The sequence below is a fragment of the Hypanus sabinus genome, chromosome 4 (assembly GCF_030144855.1).
Source record: "Hypanus sabinus isolate sHypSab1 chromosome 4, sHypSab1.hap1, whole genome shotgun sequence".
Lineage (NCBI taxonomy): Eukaryota > Metazoa > Chordata > Chondrichthyes > Myliobatiformes > Dasyatidae > Hypanus > Hypanus sabinus.
In genome coordinates, this window is record NC_082709.1 from 8351235 (window position 1) to 8365457 (window position 14223).

At 40.1% G+C, this 14223-nt stretch overlaps 1 protein-coding gene across 1 annotated transcript in view; it reads left to right on the forward strand.

Annotated features, from left to right (window-relative positions):
* Positions 1-14223, forward strand: part of LOC132392461 (extended synaptotagmin-3-like) — a 106302-nt gene that overhangs the window by 47375 nt on the left and 44704 nt on the right. Inside the window, exon 7 of the mRNA XM_059966337.1 lies at positions 1595-1650. Within this exon, the coding sequence (XP_059822320.1) occupies positions 1595-1650 (56 nt within the window). The remainder of the gene's footprint in view (positions 1-1594; positions 1651-14223) is intronic.

A 14223-nucleotide genomic window follows, 5' to 3' on the forward strand; every position in this document is an offset into this window, starting at 1 on the left:
CTCTGTGGTTAAGAAGGCATATGATGTATTGGCTTTCATCAATCGTGGGATTGAGTTTAAGAGCCGAGGGGTTATGCTGCAGCTATATAGGTCCCTGGTCAGACCCCACTTGGAGGACGTACTGTGTTCATTTCCGGTCACCTCACTACAGGAAGGACATGGAAACCATAAAAAGGGTGCAGAGGAGATTTACGAGGATGTTGCCTGGATTGGGGAGCATGCCTTATGAGAATAGGTTGAGTGAACTCAGCCTTTTCTCCTTGGAGCAATGGAGAATGAGAGGTGACCTGATAGAGGTGTACAAGATAATGAGAGGCATTGATTGTGTGGGATAGAGGCTTTTTCCCAGGGCTGAAATGGCTAGCATGAGAGGACATAGTTTTAAGGTGCTTGGAAGTAGGTACAGAGGAGATGTCAGAGATAAGTTTTTTATGCAGAGAGTGGTGAGTATGTGGAATGGGCTGCCAGCAACAGTGGTAAAGGTGGATACGATAGGGTCTTTTAAGAGACTCCTGGATAGGTAGATGGAGCTTAGAAAAATAGAGGGCTATAGGTAAGCCTAGGTACTACTAAGGTAAGGACATGCTCAGCACAGCTTTGTGGGCCAAAGGGCCTGTTTTGTGCTGTAGGTTTTCTGTGTTTCTATTTTTCTATATGATTTACATCTGAACGTGGGGAATCAATATCCTCACTGGGAGGTTTTCTCATGCTATTTGGAAGGGTTTAAACTGGAGTGCCATGGGAGGAGTGTGACCCACAGCAACAGGGCAATAGGTGATAGGGTTAAGGGCTAGGAAGATAGTCTGACAAGTAGGAATGAAAAGAAGGTTAACAACAGATAGGTTAGTAAACCTGGGTAGTCTGATGGGCTGAAATGTGTTTATTTCAAGGCTAGGAGTATTGTGGATGGGAGAATTAATTTATGTCAGTACATGAAATTACAATGATGTTGTTTTAGAGAGACCTGACTGCATGAGGCTCGGGACTAGTTTTTGTTATTTAGACAGATTGGGGGGGGTGGTAAAATAGGTGGAGGTTTTTCACTACTGGTAAGACAGAATTTCAAAGCAGAACTCAGGAAGCCACACCAGGGGGCTCATCCACAAAGACAATTCAGGTGAAGCTCCACAACAAGGAAGGTGCAGTAATGCTCGTGGGTTATACTACGGTCCCCTAGTAATAACCAAGAAGGAACAGATATGAAAACTGATTATCGAAAGGTGCAGAAAAAATAGGGCTTTGACAGGGTTTGCAGTTCCAGAGATTATTCGACATTTGTATCCTTGTTTTTTATAATCTGCCCATATTTTCTTTCAGAATGCAGGATTAATAGAGAGAACGTTTAAAAAAAATAACTATCCTGTTGGAAATGGGTGCAAGGAGAAATCTGTTTTAATATCAAATAGATCTCATGACAGCGTGATTTCATGACAATATCCTGATTCAGTTAAAATATCTTCCTACTTGTGCTTTTGGTAAAAATGAGCTATTTTTGATATTGGGCCAATGTCATTAAAAGGTTTCAAGCTAAATTATGAATGTACAAAAGTGAAAATGTAATCCTTAGATGAAGCAAAGATCTGTTTCACCTCAGGTGCTGGAGATCAACTGGACAGGACTAACCAATTTACTGGATATTCCTGGACTTAAGTAAGTATATTTTATTTGGATATTATATAAGTATATAAACTTTTGTGAGACAGCAAGAACTGATTTGGATGTTGGCTTTACAGTGAACTGAAAGAACAATATAACATTGAATAATTCCGTATATACAGGAGGTGTCTAATAAAGTGTCCACAGATGTGGTGAACTACATATACCTGGGACACGCCCCCCCCCCCCCCCCCCCCGCTGACTGCTCCTGTGGCTCCTCCCACAGACCCCTGTATAAAGGCGATTGGAGGCACTGCTCCTCCCTCAGCCTCCAGGATGTTGTGTGGTGGTCTCTTGCTGCTAATTAAAGCCTATCGTTCGCCTCCCGTCTCCGAGAGTTATTGATGGTGCATCAACAGAGTGTGGTCTTCTGCTGCTGTAGTGTGGTCTTTTGACTTAAAATGCATCTTCAACTGAATTGCAACATTTGTAGAGTCTCCTGTATTACTGTTCTGTGCAAAAGGTGAAATGATAATTTTATAGTTGCAAAACCCTGTTCCAGGGATTTTGTACATTGACATGTGCTACGGTGGGATTAAAATTGAACTTTTTGCAATACTCTTATTTAGGGGAACAAAGGGTGATGTAGAACTTGCAACTTCTGCTCAAAAGCAGAGCACCTGTGTAAGGCACCAGTGTAGGTTGTGTACGGAAGTCTTACAAAATGTTTTACGTCCCTTTAAAATGTAGTGCTGAGAACCTGCATGATGACCTTGCACTGTTCAACAGTCCATCAGGAGACTTCTCAAATGAATGCATCGTTATTTAACCTGTAAAGGTGCCAGTAGCAGGCTTTCAAAGTCTTAAAATAGTAATGCAATGGGGTGGGTTGGTGTGTGTGTGTGTGTGTGTGTGTGTGTGTGTGTGTAAAAATGTATCAAATATTACTCTATGGATAGATAAAATCAATTTATTTATCTATTCATCCATCCATCCATCCATCCATCCAGCAACAATGCATACATTAGGATGCTCTTCATTAACAGCTCAGGATTCCATGTTATCATCCCCTGAAAACAAATCAATAAGATTCAAGTCCTAGGTTTCAATACCTCCTTGTGCAACTGGATCCTTGATTTCCTCACTTGCAGACACCAGTTAGTTCTGTTATATACCCTGAGGGTTTGTTTTTTCTGTGGACTGTCACTTTAAAATGCCGGGAGAATGAGACTGACTTTTAGGCACTGTTTGAGCTGCTCCAGAGAGGGAGAGGGAGAGAGAGAGGTGGAGTTATTTGATGGACAGTGAATGTTTATGGATTCTTGCGGCTTGTTTTGAATATAAAAGGACACACAGACACACGTGCTCAGAGTCAAGATGGATTTGGTCAATGGAAGACCCCAGTGAGTCGGCCGCTGGTTTAAACTTTCAGTAGCCCAAAAGGGATGAGTTAAGATTGATCCAGAGTATTGATAAATGACACTCTCTAAGTAGCCCGTGAGGCTACGAAAGTGTGATTATCACGTAGTTAATCCACAGGAGTGGGTTCTCTGAGGGGAAAACCTTTGTGAGTACCAGGTGTGTGTTTACCCTTTGTCTGGGTGTGGTAGATCACTGAAGAAAGGCAGGCCTGTGGCAAATCACTGTTGGAGTTATTTCATATGTCGTGGAACTGGATAAGTTGCTATCACGTTGTGTGTGATTGGGGTAACCATGTGGAATCTACCGGTGTGTCGACCTTGGCTGGGTGGTGGTTCCCTTGAAGATGGTCCCCTTTGTGATAAGCTACTGTTGGTGATGATCCATACGTGGATTCTGTTTGAGTATCCTGTGGCTACCACTTTGGGATGACCCGTAGCTGAATTCGGGTGTGATACCACTTGTGTTGAAAGGATATTCGTTGAAGATCTCTGTCGGTGATATTTTGTGTGTGGAGTAGAACAACTTCGGAGATAAAACCTATTGCTATTGTTATTTTGTATTGCTGTTATGGAATCTGTGGAGTATCGACGTAACTACCTTCTCACAAAATTTGCCTTTGGATTGCAAACATCTCACTTCAATCCCATGCATCTGAATTGAACTTTTCTTACATACCATCGTAAGACTGTAACTCTTGCTACCTGAGCTTGAATAAGTTTGGGAACTTCATTTACACAGGCGCAGGTGCACTACAGTAGCTCCCGCTCCACTCGCTTTATCCTTCTGACTGTGAGGCTAAGAACAGTGCCACTGCCGTGTTTTAAGTTTGCCAAGGACAGTATTGTTGTTGGCTGAATCAAAGGTGATGATTCAGCACAAAGGAGGGAGAATGAAAATCTGGCTGAGTGGTAACATAACAAAAGCTTCTAATCAATGTCAGCAAGACCAAGGGGCTGATTATTGACTTCAGGAGGAGGAATGTGGAGGTCCATGAGCCAATCTTCATCGGGGATCAGAGTTGGAAAGGGTCAGCAACTTTAAATTCCTTGTTGTTATGATTTCAGAGATCTGTTCTGGGGCCAGGATGTAAGTGTAATTATGAAGAAAGCACGGCAGTGCGTCTACTTTCTTAGAAATTTGCAAAGGTTTAGCATGCTATCTAAAACTGACAAACTTCTACAGATGTGTGTTGGAGAGTATATTGACTGGTTGCATCACAGCCTAGCATGGAACCACCAATGCCCTTGACCAGAAGTCTATTAAAGCTAGTGGATGTAGCCCATTCCATCAGGGGTAAAGCCATCCCTAGCATTAAGCACATCCACGTGGAGCACTCTTGCAGGAAAACAGAATCCATCCTCAAGGGCTCCTACCACCCAGGACATACTCTCTTCTCACTACTGCCATCAGGAAGAAGGTGCAGGAGCCTGAGGACTCACACCATCAGGTTCAGAAACAGTTATTACCCATCAACCATCAGGCTCTTGAACCAGAGGGGATAACCTCGCTCAACTTCGCTCACTCCAACACTGAAATGTTCCCACATCCTATGAACTGACTTTCAAGGGCTCTTCATCACATGTCCTCTATTTATTGCTTATTTATTTGTTCATAGGATTATTTCTTTCTTTTTCAGTTTCCTTTCTTGCACATTGGTTGTTTGTCCATCCTATTGGATGTGGTATTTCATTGATTCTATTGATTATATTTACCATAAATGCTCACAATAAAATGAATCTCAGACTTGTATATGTAATTTGAAAATAAATTTACATTGGACTTTGAACTATAGTGTCAAGAAACTGACATGGAATTGATGAAAATTAGGATGGCATTCTTAAAGACATGTAGGAATATATGGTATTATAAGCAATAAAGAAAAAGAACACTTTTGGCTTTTTGACCTTCATAAATCAAAATATTGAGTACAGGAGACGGGATGTTATGCTGAAGTTCTATAAGACATGGGTGAGGCCTAATTTGGAGTACAGAGAAAATTTACAAGGATGTTGCTAGGTCTGGAGGAGCTGAATAATAAAGAAAGATTGAATAGGTTTGGATTTTATTCCTTGGAGCATAGAAGATTGAGAGGAGATTTGATAGAGGTATACAAAATTCTGAGGGGTATAGATAGGGTAAATGCAAGCAGGCTTTTTTCCACTGAGGTTGAGTGGGACTACAACTGGAAGTCATGGATTAAGGTGAAAAGTTTAGGGGGAACGTGAGGGGAAACTTCTTCACTCAGAGGGTTGTGAGAATGTGGAATGAGCTTATCAGCACATGTAGTGCATAAAAGCTCGATTTCGATGTTTAAGAGAAGTTTGAGAGTTACATGGATGGTAGTGGTAAGGTGGGCTATGGTCCATGTGCAGGTCAATGGGAGTAGGCAGATTAAATGGTTTTAGAATGGACTAAATGAGCCATAGACCCTATTTCTGTGCTATATTTTTCAATGACTCGATAAAGAACAACATTTTGTGTAGTCCATTTGCCCTGAACAATAGATTTCAAAGTCAGCAATGAAGTGGAAAGGGAGTTGGAACAATATATAACTACTTTGGTAAATGGTTGGTTCAAGCACATCCAAGTTTCTTGTTGTCAATTTCTGGTCAGAAGGTAGTCTTTTAACTGTGTTTCCTTTACTTTAAAAATAGAATCAATTAAAGATCAATTAAAACTCTTGCGGTGACATGAAGCCACTTTTTGATGTTTAGTTGTTTTATTCATAAGTTTAATGCCTGCTAATCTGTTGTAAAAGCAACTGTCATAATTTTACTTATAAAAGTTCCTGCAAATATAATTTAATGTTAGTTCTAGGCTTTGCGACACTTCATAACTAACCTTGTTATTTTGTATTTTGCAAATGAGTGGTTATGTTGCTATTCTTTCTAACATGGTTCAACAAAGGCATGTTGGCATCAGTTCATTTTTATTTGTTTAGTTTATATATGTTCCATTCGAGTAAAAAGGACAAGAGAAAATGTACCCATTTCAGGATTACATTCTGAAGTCTTTCTCGTGTCTTGCATGAAAAATTGCCAATGGAAATAGTCTCATTTAAAAATATGCTTATTATAAATAAGCAATGCAATATTTTCTGAAAACTATTAAGTAATGGCAGACACATATTTCCATTGATGAACTTACTAAAAGAAAATGTTTACAACTCACACATTTTGCAAAGTGTGTTCTTTTTCTGTCATTTTATTTCCATCTTTTTTAAATAATGGTTTAATTTTTAATTGTTTTGTGCAATAGGACAACTAGGGATGGGCAATAAATGCTGGCTTAGCTGACAACGCCCACATCCCATAAATGAATTTAAAAATTAATAAATATAATTAATCTTAATCATGAAGTCTGCCTAAAATGGAATTTAACTGTTTGACAGATTTATTGTTTCCCAATATGGTCAGTAGACAATAGACAGTAGGTGCAGGAGTAGGCCATTTGGCCCTTCGAGCCAGCACCACCATTCACTGTGATCATGGCTGATCATCCACATTCAGTACCCCGTTCCTGCCTTCTCCCTATATCCCTTGACTCTGCTATCTATAAGAGCTCTATCTAACTCTTTCTTGAAAGCATTCAGAGAATTGGCCTCCACTGCCTTCTGAGGGAGAGCATTCCACATATTCACCACTCTCTGGGGGAAAAAGTTTTTCCTCAACTCCATTCTAAATGGGGGAAAAAGTTTTTCCTCAACTCCATTCTAAATGGCCTACCCCTTATTCTTAAGGTCTCTGATTCTGGACTCCCCCAACATCAGGAATATGTTTCCTGCCTCTAGCCTCTACCAAAATGGAATACTAACTAGCCAGTGGTGTAGTGGTGTCAGCACTGGACTTTGAAGTGAATAGGTCAGAGTATGAATCCACTCAGCCTCTTGCACGCTTTCCATCCATGCTGGGTTAAGCAGCAAGCAAGCTACTCGGTCTTGTTAGAAAAACAGACAAATACTAAGGAAATGACAAAAAAATTCCGCCCAATGTGCCACAATGTGCAAAAGGGAACAACAAAAATAAAGAGGAATGCTAATGTTCAATGGGTTCACGAGAAAATAATCCAAACAGTTAACAATATTTTTGCAATGATAATTAAAATTGGTTACAGTCAGACCTCCTTACCCACGAGGAATTGGCTCCAAGACCTCCTGCAGATGCCAGAAAGCAAGGATGCTCAAGGATGCTTATATAAAATGGTGTAGTATTTGCATATAACCTACACACATCTTCCCGTATACTTTAAATCGTCCAGATTACTTATAACACCTAATACAATGGAAATGTTATGTAAATAGTTGTTACACTGTCTTGTTTAGGGAATATTGACAAGAAAAAATACCTGTACAAGTTCCTCTTGCTTACAACACAAGCAGCAAACGAACGAGATGCGAGGTAAACAATGACCAAACAACAAGTAAAACTTGAGTTCCAAATTGAATATTATCATTTATGAAATAATTCCTGTTTATAGAGAATTTGGTGCAAAATAGACTCATTATGATTGTGCAATCTGTTTTACCCAGTAACTCATGACCTTATCCATTGACATTTAACATTAATTAAATTAGTTATTTGGTAGAATATTTTTCTTGTAAATTAGATATATTGCAAGTTCTGCAACCTACAGTGCTCCATGAATAACTGTGGAAAACTGTAAAAGCTTACCTGAGTCCCGTAACAACGCGTGGCCTGGCCTGAGCCCTGTAAGATTTGCTGGAAAAGTAAAACCAAACACAAATTTCTTCATTTCAATAACTGGAGATCACTTTGTTACATAGATATATTAAGTGCTGATAACTGGCATTAAGACCATGGGATTTAGGAGCAGAATTAGGTCATTTGGCCCATCGTTTGCTCTAACAGGTTTGATCCATTTCACTGTCAACCCAATCTCCTGCCTCTCCCTGTAACCCTTCCTGCCCTGACTAATCAAGAATCTGTTGACTTTTGCCTTAAATATATCCAGTGACTTGGCCTCCACAGCTGCTTGTGACAACAAATTCCACAGATTCGCCACTCCATGGCTAAAGAAATTCCTCCTCTTCTCCATTCTAAATGGTTTATTGCCCATGCAGAGATCTGATATGAAGAATCACCCAGGAACATGAAGTTGAGTACACGGTTGTCGCTGTGACATCACTCAACGAGCTGATCTATCTTGTTCCTTTACATCTCCTCATCACCAAAGAGATTCTGCCAACAATAGTTGTGCCATCTGCAAACTTGTAGATGCCATTTGAGCTGCGCTTATCCAATCAGTCATGGGTCCAGAGAGAGACATCGTTGAGGTGCGCCAGTGTTGATTAGCATTGTGCTGGAGATTTCCCCTGCACTGACTGTGGTCTCCCAGTGAGGAAGTCAAGGATCCATTTGAAGAGGGAGGTACAGAGGCCCAAGGAGTGGGGCTTTTTGATGAGGACTGACAGTATGATGGTGTTGAATGTTGAGCTGTAGTCAACAAACGGCAGCCTGGCATAAGAATTACAATTGGCTGGGTGATCCAAGGCTGAGTATAGATCCATTATGGCATTAGGCAAATGAGTGGACCCAGGTCCTTGCTTAGGGAGGAGCTGATTCTAGCTGTGACCAACATCTCAAAGCACTTCGTGAGTGGATATCGGACCACAGGAGAATAATACTGGAGAGGTAGTAATGGTGGATGATGAAATGGCGGACGAATGGAATAAGTATCTTGAGTCAGTCTTCACTGTGGTAGAAATTAAAGAGTTGATTATTTTATAAATGGAGAGAATATTCAAAAATCTGAGGCACAAAGGGACTTGGGAGTCCTTGTGCAAGATTTGCTAAGGGTTAATTTGCAGGTTGGGTCTCTGTGGTGAGAAAACCAAATGCAATGTTAGCACTAATTTCAAGAGGACTAGAATATAAAAGCAAGGATGTAATGTTGAGACATCACAAAGCACTGGTAAGGCCTCACTTGGAGTTTTGAGAGCAGTTTTTTGCTCCTTACCTTAGAAAGGATGTGCTGAAACTGGAGAGGGTTCAAAGGAGGTTCACAAAAATGATTCCAGGATTGAATAGCTTGTGATATGAAGAGCTTTTGATGGTTCTGGGCCTAAATTCACTAGAATTCAGATGAATGGGGGGTGACCTTATTGAAACCTATCAAATGCTGAAAGGCCTTGATATTTTGGATGTGCAGAGGATAGGGATAGTCCATGATGAGAGAGTCTAAAACCAGAGGATGCAGCCACATTATAGAGGGGTGCCCTTTTAAAAAGAGATGAGGTGGATTTTATTTAGCCAGAGAGTGGTGAACCCATGGAATTCATTGCCACAGGCAGTTGTGGCCAAGTCTTTAGGTACACTTAAGGCAGAGGCTGATCGATTCTTGATTGGTCAGCACGTGAAGGGATATGAGAAGAAGGTGGGAGATTGGGCTGAGAGGAAAATTGGATCACTCACCATGAGGAAATCTCGGAACAGACTCGATGGAACAAATGGTCTAAATCGGCTCATATATCTTATCATCTTATGGTCTTCATCATAGTGGATGTGAGCGCCACTGGGTTATCGTCATTGAGGCAGCTCACCCTGCTCTTCCTGGACACTGGTATGATTGTTTCCCTGTGGAAGCAGGTGGGAAGCTCTGACTGTAGCAATGAGAGATTGAAAATGCCTTTGAACACTCCAGCAAATGGTTGGCACAGGTTTTCAGAGCCCTACCAGGTACACCATTAGGGTCTGACATCTTGTGAAGGTTCACAAGCTTAAAAGATGTTCTTACGTTGGCCTCCGAGACAGAGATTACAGGGTCACTAGATGCTGCAGAGATTCACATGGGTGTAGTTTTATTTTCCCTTTCAAAGTATATAGAACTGTTTGCTGAATAGTTATAAGTATAATAAAAACTATCTAAAATATGCATTCAAGATCCTTAAAAACACTTTTATTGGGCTACCTGTGTTGAAAAAGGGGCATTTTAATTTTAGAGCATCATGAAGATTTGCACATGTATAAGTCAGCAGAAGTTTCCATGGATGAGTAATTTATTCTGGGGTTGTGACTGTTTTTATGAACAGGGCTGGGTTTTGTTCTGATACCAACTGATGCAACATTGCAAGTATAAATTGCTTCACTGCATGCAAATTGAATTTTAGTGTTTTCCTGGTTATGTGGTTCTCAGACAATTCACAATAGGTAAATTTGCACGACTGAATGGAAACTCTACCCACAGCATCCAAGCATCATCACATGGTTAGCAATCTAAGTTGCTTTTGTGGGAAATGTTGAATAATGATTGTTGCTGCTCTTTTGCAAAGAACGGAGAGCAAATTATTTAGAAATAAATGGTTAACTTTCTAGTTAGAAAAAGTTGGAAAAAATCCTCCAGGTTAGGCTACATCTCTGGGAGAAGATTATAGAGCAGAGGTTCCCATCCTTTTTTAGGCCACGGACCCTTACCATTAACCAAGGAGTCTGTGGAATCCAGCTTGGAAACACCTGACAAGTCAAAAATTCCAGTTAGAAGATGATAATAAAGTTTATTAAGCTGCTGGGTAGTTGGAGGAGAGATGTCACTGTGAGGGTAAAGCTTGAAATACTAACATTATTTCTCTTGTCACCGATGTAATCCGACCTGCTGGGTACTTCTAGAATTTTCTAACTTTGGATCTGCATCTTGTGTAGTTATTTTCTCATTTTCATTTAATTTTACAGTCAGTATTAATGTTTTTGATTAATTTCCAGTTTTCAGTAAACTTTTACATATTATAGTCAATCCACTGATTGACTCCTTGAATTCTTAAATTGTGCTTGAATCCACCTCTGGCTAATTGGATGAAAATTTCCACACACAAAATGCTGGGGGAGCTCAGCAGGTCAGGCAGCATCTATGAAAATGAATAAACAGTCAACATTTCAGGCCGAGACCCTCCTTTAGGACCAGAAATAAAGGGTTGGATAAAATGGTGGGGGGGAGGGGAAGGAAAGGAGGATAGCTAGAAGGTGATAGGTGAAGCCAGTGGGTTTGAAAGGTAAAGGGATGGAGATGAAGGAATCTAATCGGAGAAGAGAGTGAACCAGAGGAGAAAGGGAAGGAGAAGGGGACCAGTGGGAGGTGACAAGAGGTAACAGGAAAAAGTGGGGAATGGAAGAAGAGAGGAGCGGGAGGAATCAATGTTCATACCATCAGGCTGGAGGCTAGACCAACAGAATATAATGTGTTGCTCCTCCACTCTGGTAGCATCATCTTGGCACAAGAGAGGCCAAGGACTGACATGTCTGAACGGGAATGGGAATTAAAATGTTTGACCATCGGGATGGAAGTAACGAAGCAGTTCCAAAGCTGCACAGAATTTTGCCACGTTTGGTTACAACTGATAGTCTCACTAGCAAGGAAAGCATTTTAGCTAGTTTGGAAAAACGGATTATTTCTTCCCGTAGATGCTGCCGAACTTGCTGATTTCTTCCAGCATTTTGGAGTGTTACTCAGGATTGTACACGATGTTCAAGTTGACATGGTGACTACAGTACCAACAGAGGGTGGTAGATGCTGCCACCAGCAGACCAAAATGAGAAATGCTCATTCATCCATTTAGAATACAGTTAATTGGACCATCGCACAACTGGGGCTGCTGTTTATTTGGAACAACTCTTAAAGAGCAAAAACTAATTAAGAAAATAGCCAGGATTCCCTTCGTTCATTTGGGGCACTATGCTGCTTAGCTGGGACAGGAGACTGTTGCTAGCTAGAACCAGTTGCGTGTGCCTGCTTAGAGTGAACAGTTTCTAAATGGCATCAGTTGCATGTGATTGTTCGAAAAGTAGTGATTTTTGTCATTGACAGTTAACAAGAACCAAGCAGTAGGACAATCCAGAACGACCTTGATCACTGCTGTTTCAGGCATTCAAGCTTAGAAATGCCAGAAACAGCCAGGAGTGAAATTGAAATGATTTCACTACTTCAACAAGTTAGGAGCCACGAAAAATTTGAAGGTATGAACCATCATCTTGAATATTACCTTTGGTCCCCACTGGACACTTATCTCTCAGCTGTGGCTTTGAGAAGCTGTTTTCATGTGATGGCAGATTCATCCCGGTGCACTGCGTTAACTGTTGGGCTAAACCAGGTGAGGGTAGCTGGTGGGCCAGTGAGATAGCGATATGCCCGTAATAGCATACAAAGTCAGCTCCAGCGGACTGGGCAGATGAGATCTAGTGAAATCCAACAGCCAGAAAGGTTGTACTACAACACTACGTGGGGAGTGAAGGGATGACAAGGCACAGAAGATGTCAGGGTCATCCAGTGTAACCAGGGAAGACCCCAGACGTCTTGTCTCACTGGACCCGGACTTCCAAGGAGCTGTGAGAGTGAAACTGCCCCAGTGCAATGGCTTTTCCACATTAAAAGCTCTCCTGTACAGGGTTCCTGTCGTCATTGGATACAACGAACAACCACTGTAGTATTGGCAGTGTTCTAACTTGTTCTATATTTCATTTAAATGCAGAAATTGTTACTCAGTTATGTGGTAGCTTGTCTCTTTTATACCTTTTTAACTATTTCCATGAAAATTTGGCCAATTAGTTTCCTGCAGTCACTTGTGGTCATGTGTAGAGCACTTGCCACACCGAACAATTTAGCATTGTTTGGGATGAGTAAAAATTAAAGGTCATCAGGGACATGCCAGATTTCTTTAGCCTGTGAAGAAATAGAGATGCTGGTGAGTTTTCTTGGCTGTTTAATAGGATAAGAGCCTTAACCCAGACTCTCTGGGACCTACTCTATGGAATCTGCCTGTTGAATAGTTAGTCCATTGTGAAGGGCTCCAGTTAAGTGTTAGTCAAAGGTCAAATATTTAAGGGAAATATGAGAGGGAACTTCTTTGCTGAGAACCTGTTATGAACTGCCCGTGGGTTCGATTTCAGCATTTCAGAGAAGTTTGGATAGTTATATTGATGGGAGGGTTATGGTCCAGGTGCTGAATTATTCACTTTTTATAGCTTTGGAATCCAATTTCACTGCAAAGGTTATTCATAAATGCTTTTATCATAAAAGTCATTTATCATTTTGTTTTGGAAGCATTTTTATTCCAAAATCCCATATTTACAGGATTAAGTATTTTATTAAGTCATCACCTTTTCAAAATTAAGGGGCAGTACAATGTTGCTAGTGGTAAGGTAGTTGTCTTGCAGCTTCAGGGCCTGGGTTCTCCTTGTGACCACAGGGTTCTCTGGGCACTTTGCTTTCCTCTCATGTCCTAAAGATATGCCTAATTTCAGGATAACTGACTGCTGCAAATTGGTTGTGTGTACCTCGGTGGTAAGAGAGTGAGTGGGGTGTTACTGGGTATATGTGACAGAGAAGGATCATAGGCTTGATGGGATAAATAGGCTCCATCTCCATCAAAGGAAAATGTGATATTCAGTGGTTTTGGGCATCAAGTCAATAATGTTCTTCTGAAGAGGACAACTAACTTCTCTCTAATTCAAATACAAAAATTGTCTTAATCATTTTCCTACTTGAGGATTCCCAGTACATACAAATTGTTGTTGTATTTCTTAAGTTGCAAAAGTGATTACATCTCACAGAAATAGATTGGCTATATGAGTACAAGAAACATATTTAGTTTGGAAAGCAATCATGATTTTCCAGGGAATGATGAATGTAAACAAAAGCTTATTTCAAAGTTTAAAATAAATTTATTATCAAAGTACATATATGTCTCCATGTACAACCCTGAGATGCATTTTCCTGCGGGCATCCTCAGCAAATCTATAGAATAGTAACTGTAACTGGATCAATGAAAGAACAACCAGTGTGCAAAAAACAGCAAACTGTGCAAATGCATGTATAAATAAATAGTAATAAATAACAAGATTCTGAGACAATGAGATAAGATGTCCTTAAAGTAAAATCGTTGATTGTGGAAACATTTCAATGATGGAGCGAGTGTAACCCTAACCCTAACCCCTTTTATCAATTTATTAACAAAGTACAAATATGTCACCATATACAATCCTTTCTTTCTTTTTCAATCTTTTTATTGAATTTCATATATATAAAGAGAAACATAACATAATATAAATAGGTTATAAATGCATTAGATTTAAAGTTAAATTTATAATAGGATAATAATATCTTATTAATTATCAACCAAAGAAAAAACTTATAATAAACAATCAAACCTATTTTGATTGAACATGAAAAAGAATAAAAATAATCATCAAAAGAAAAAAA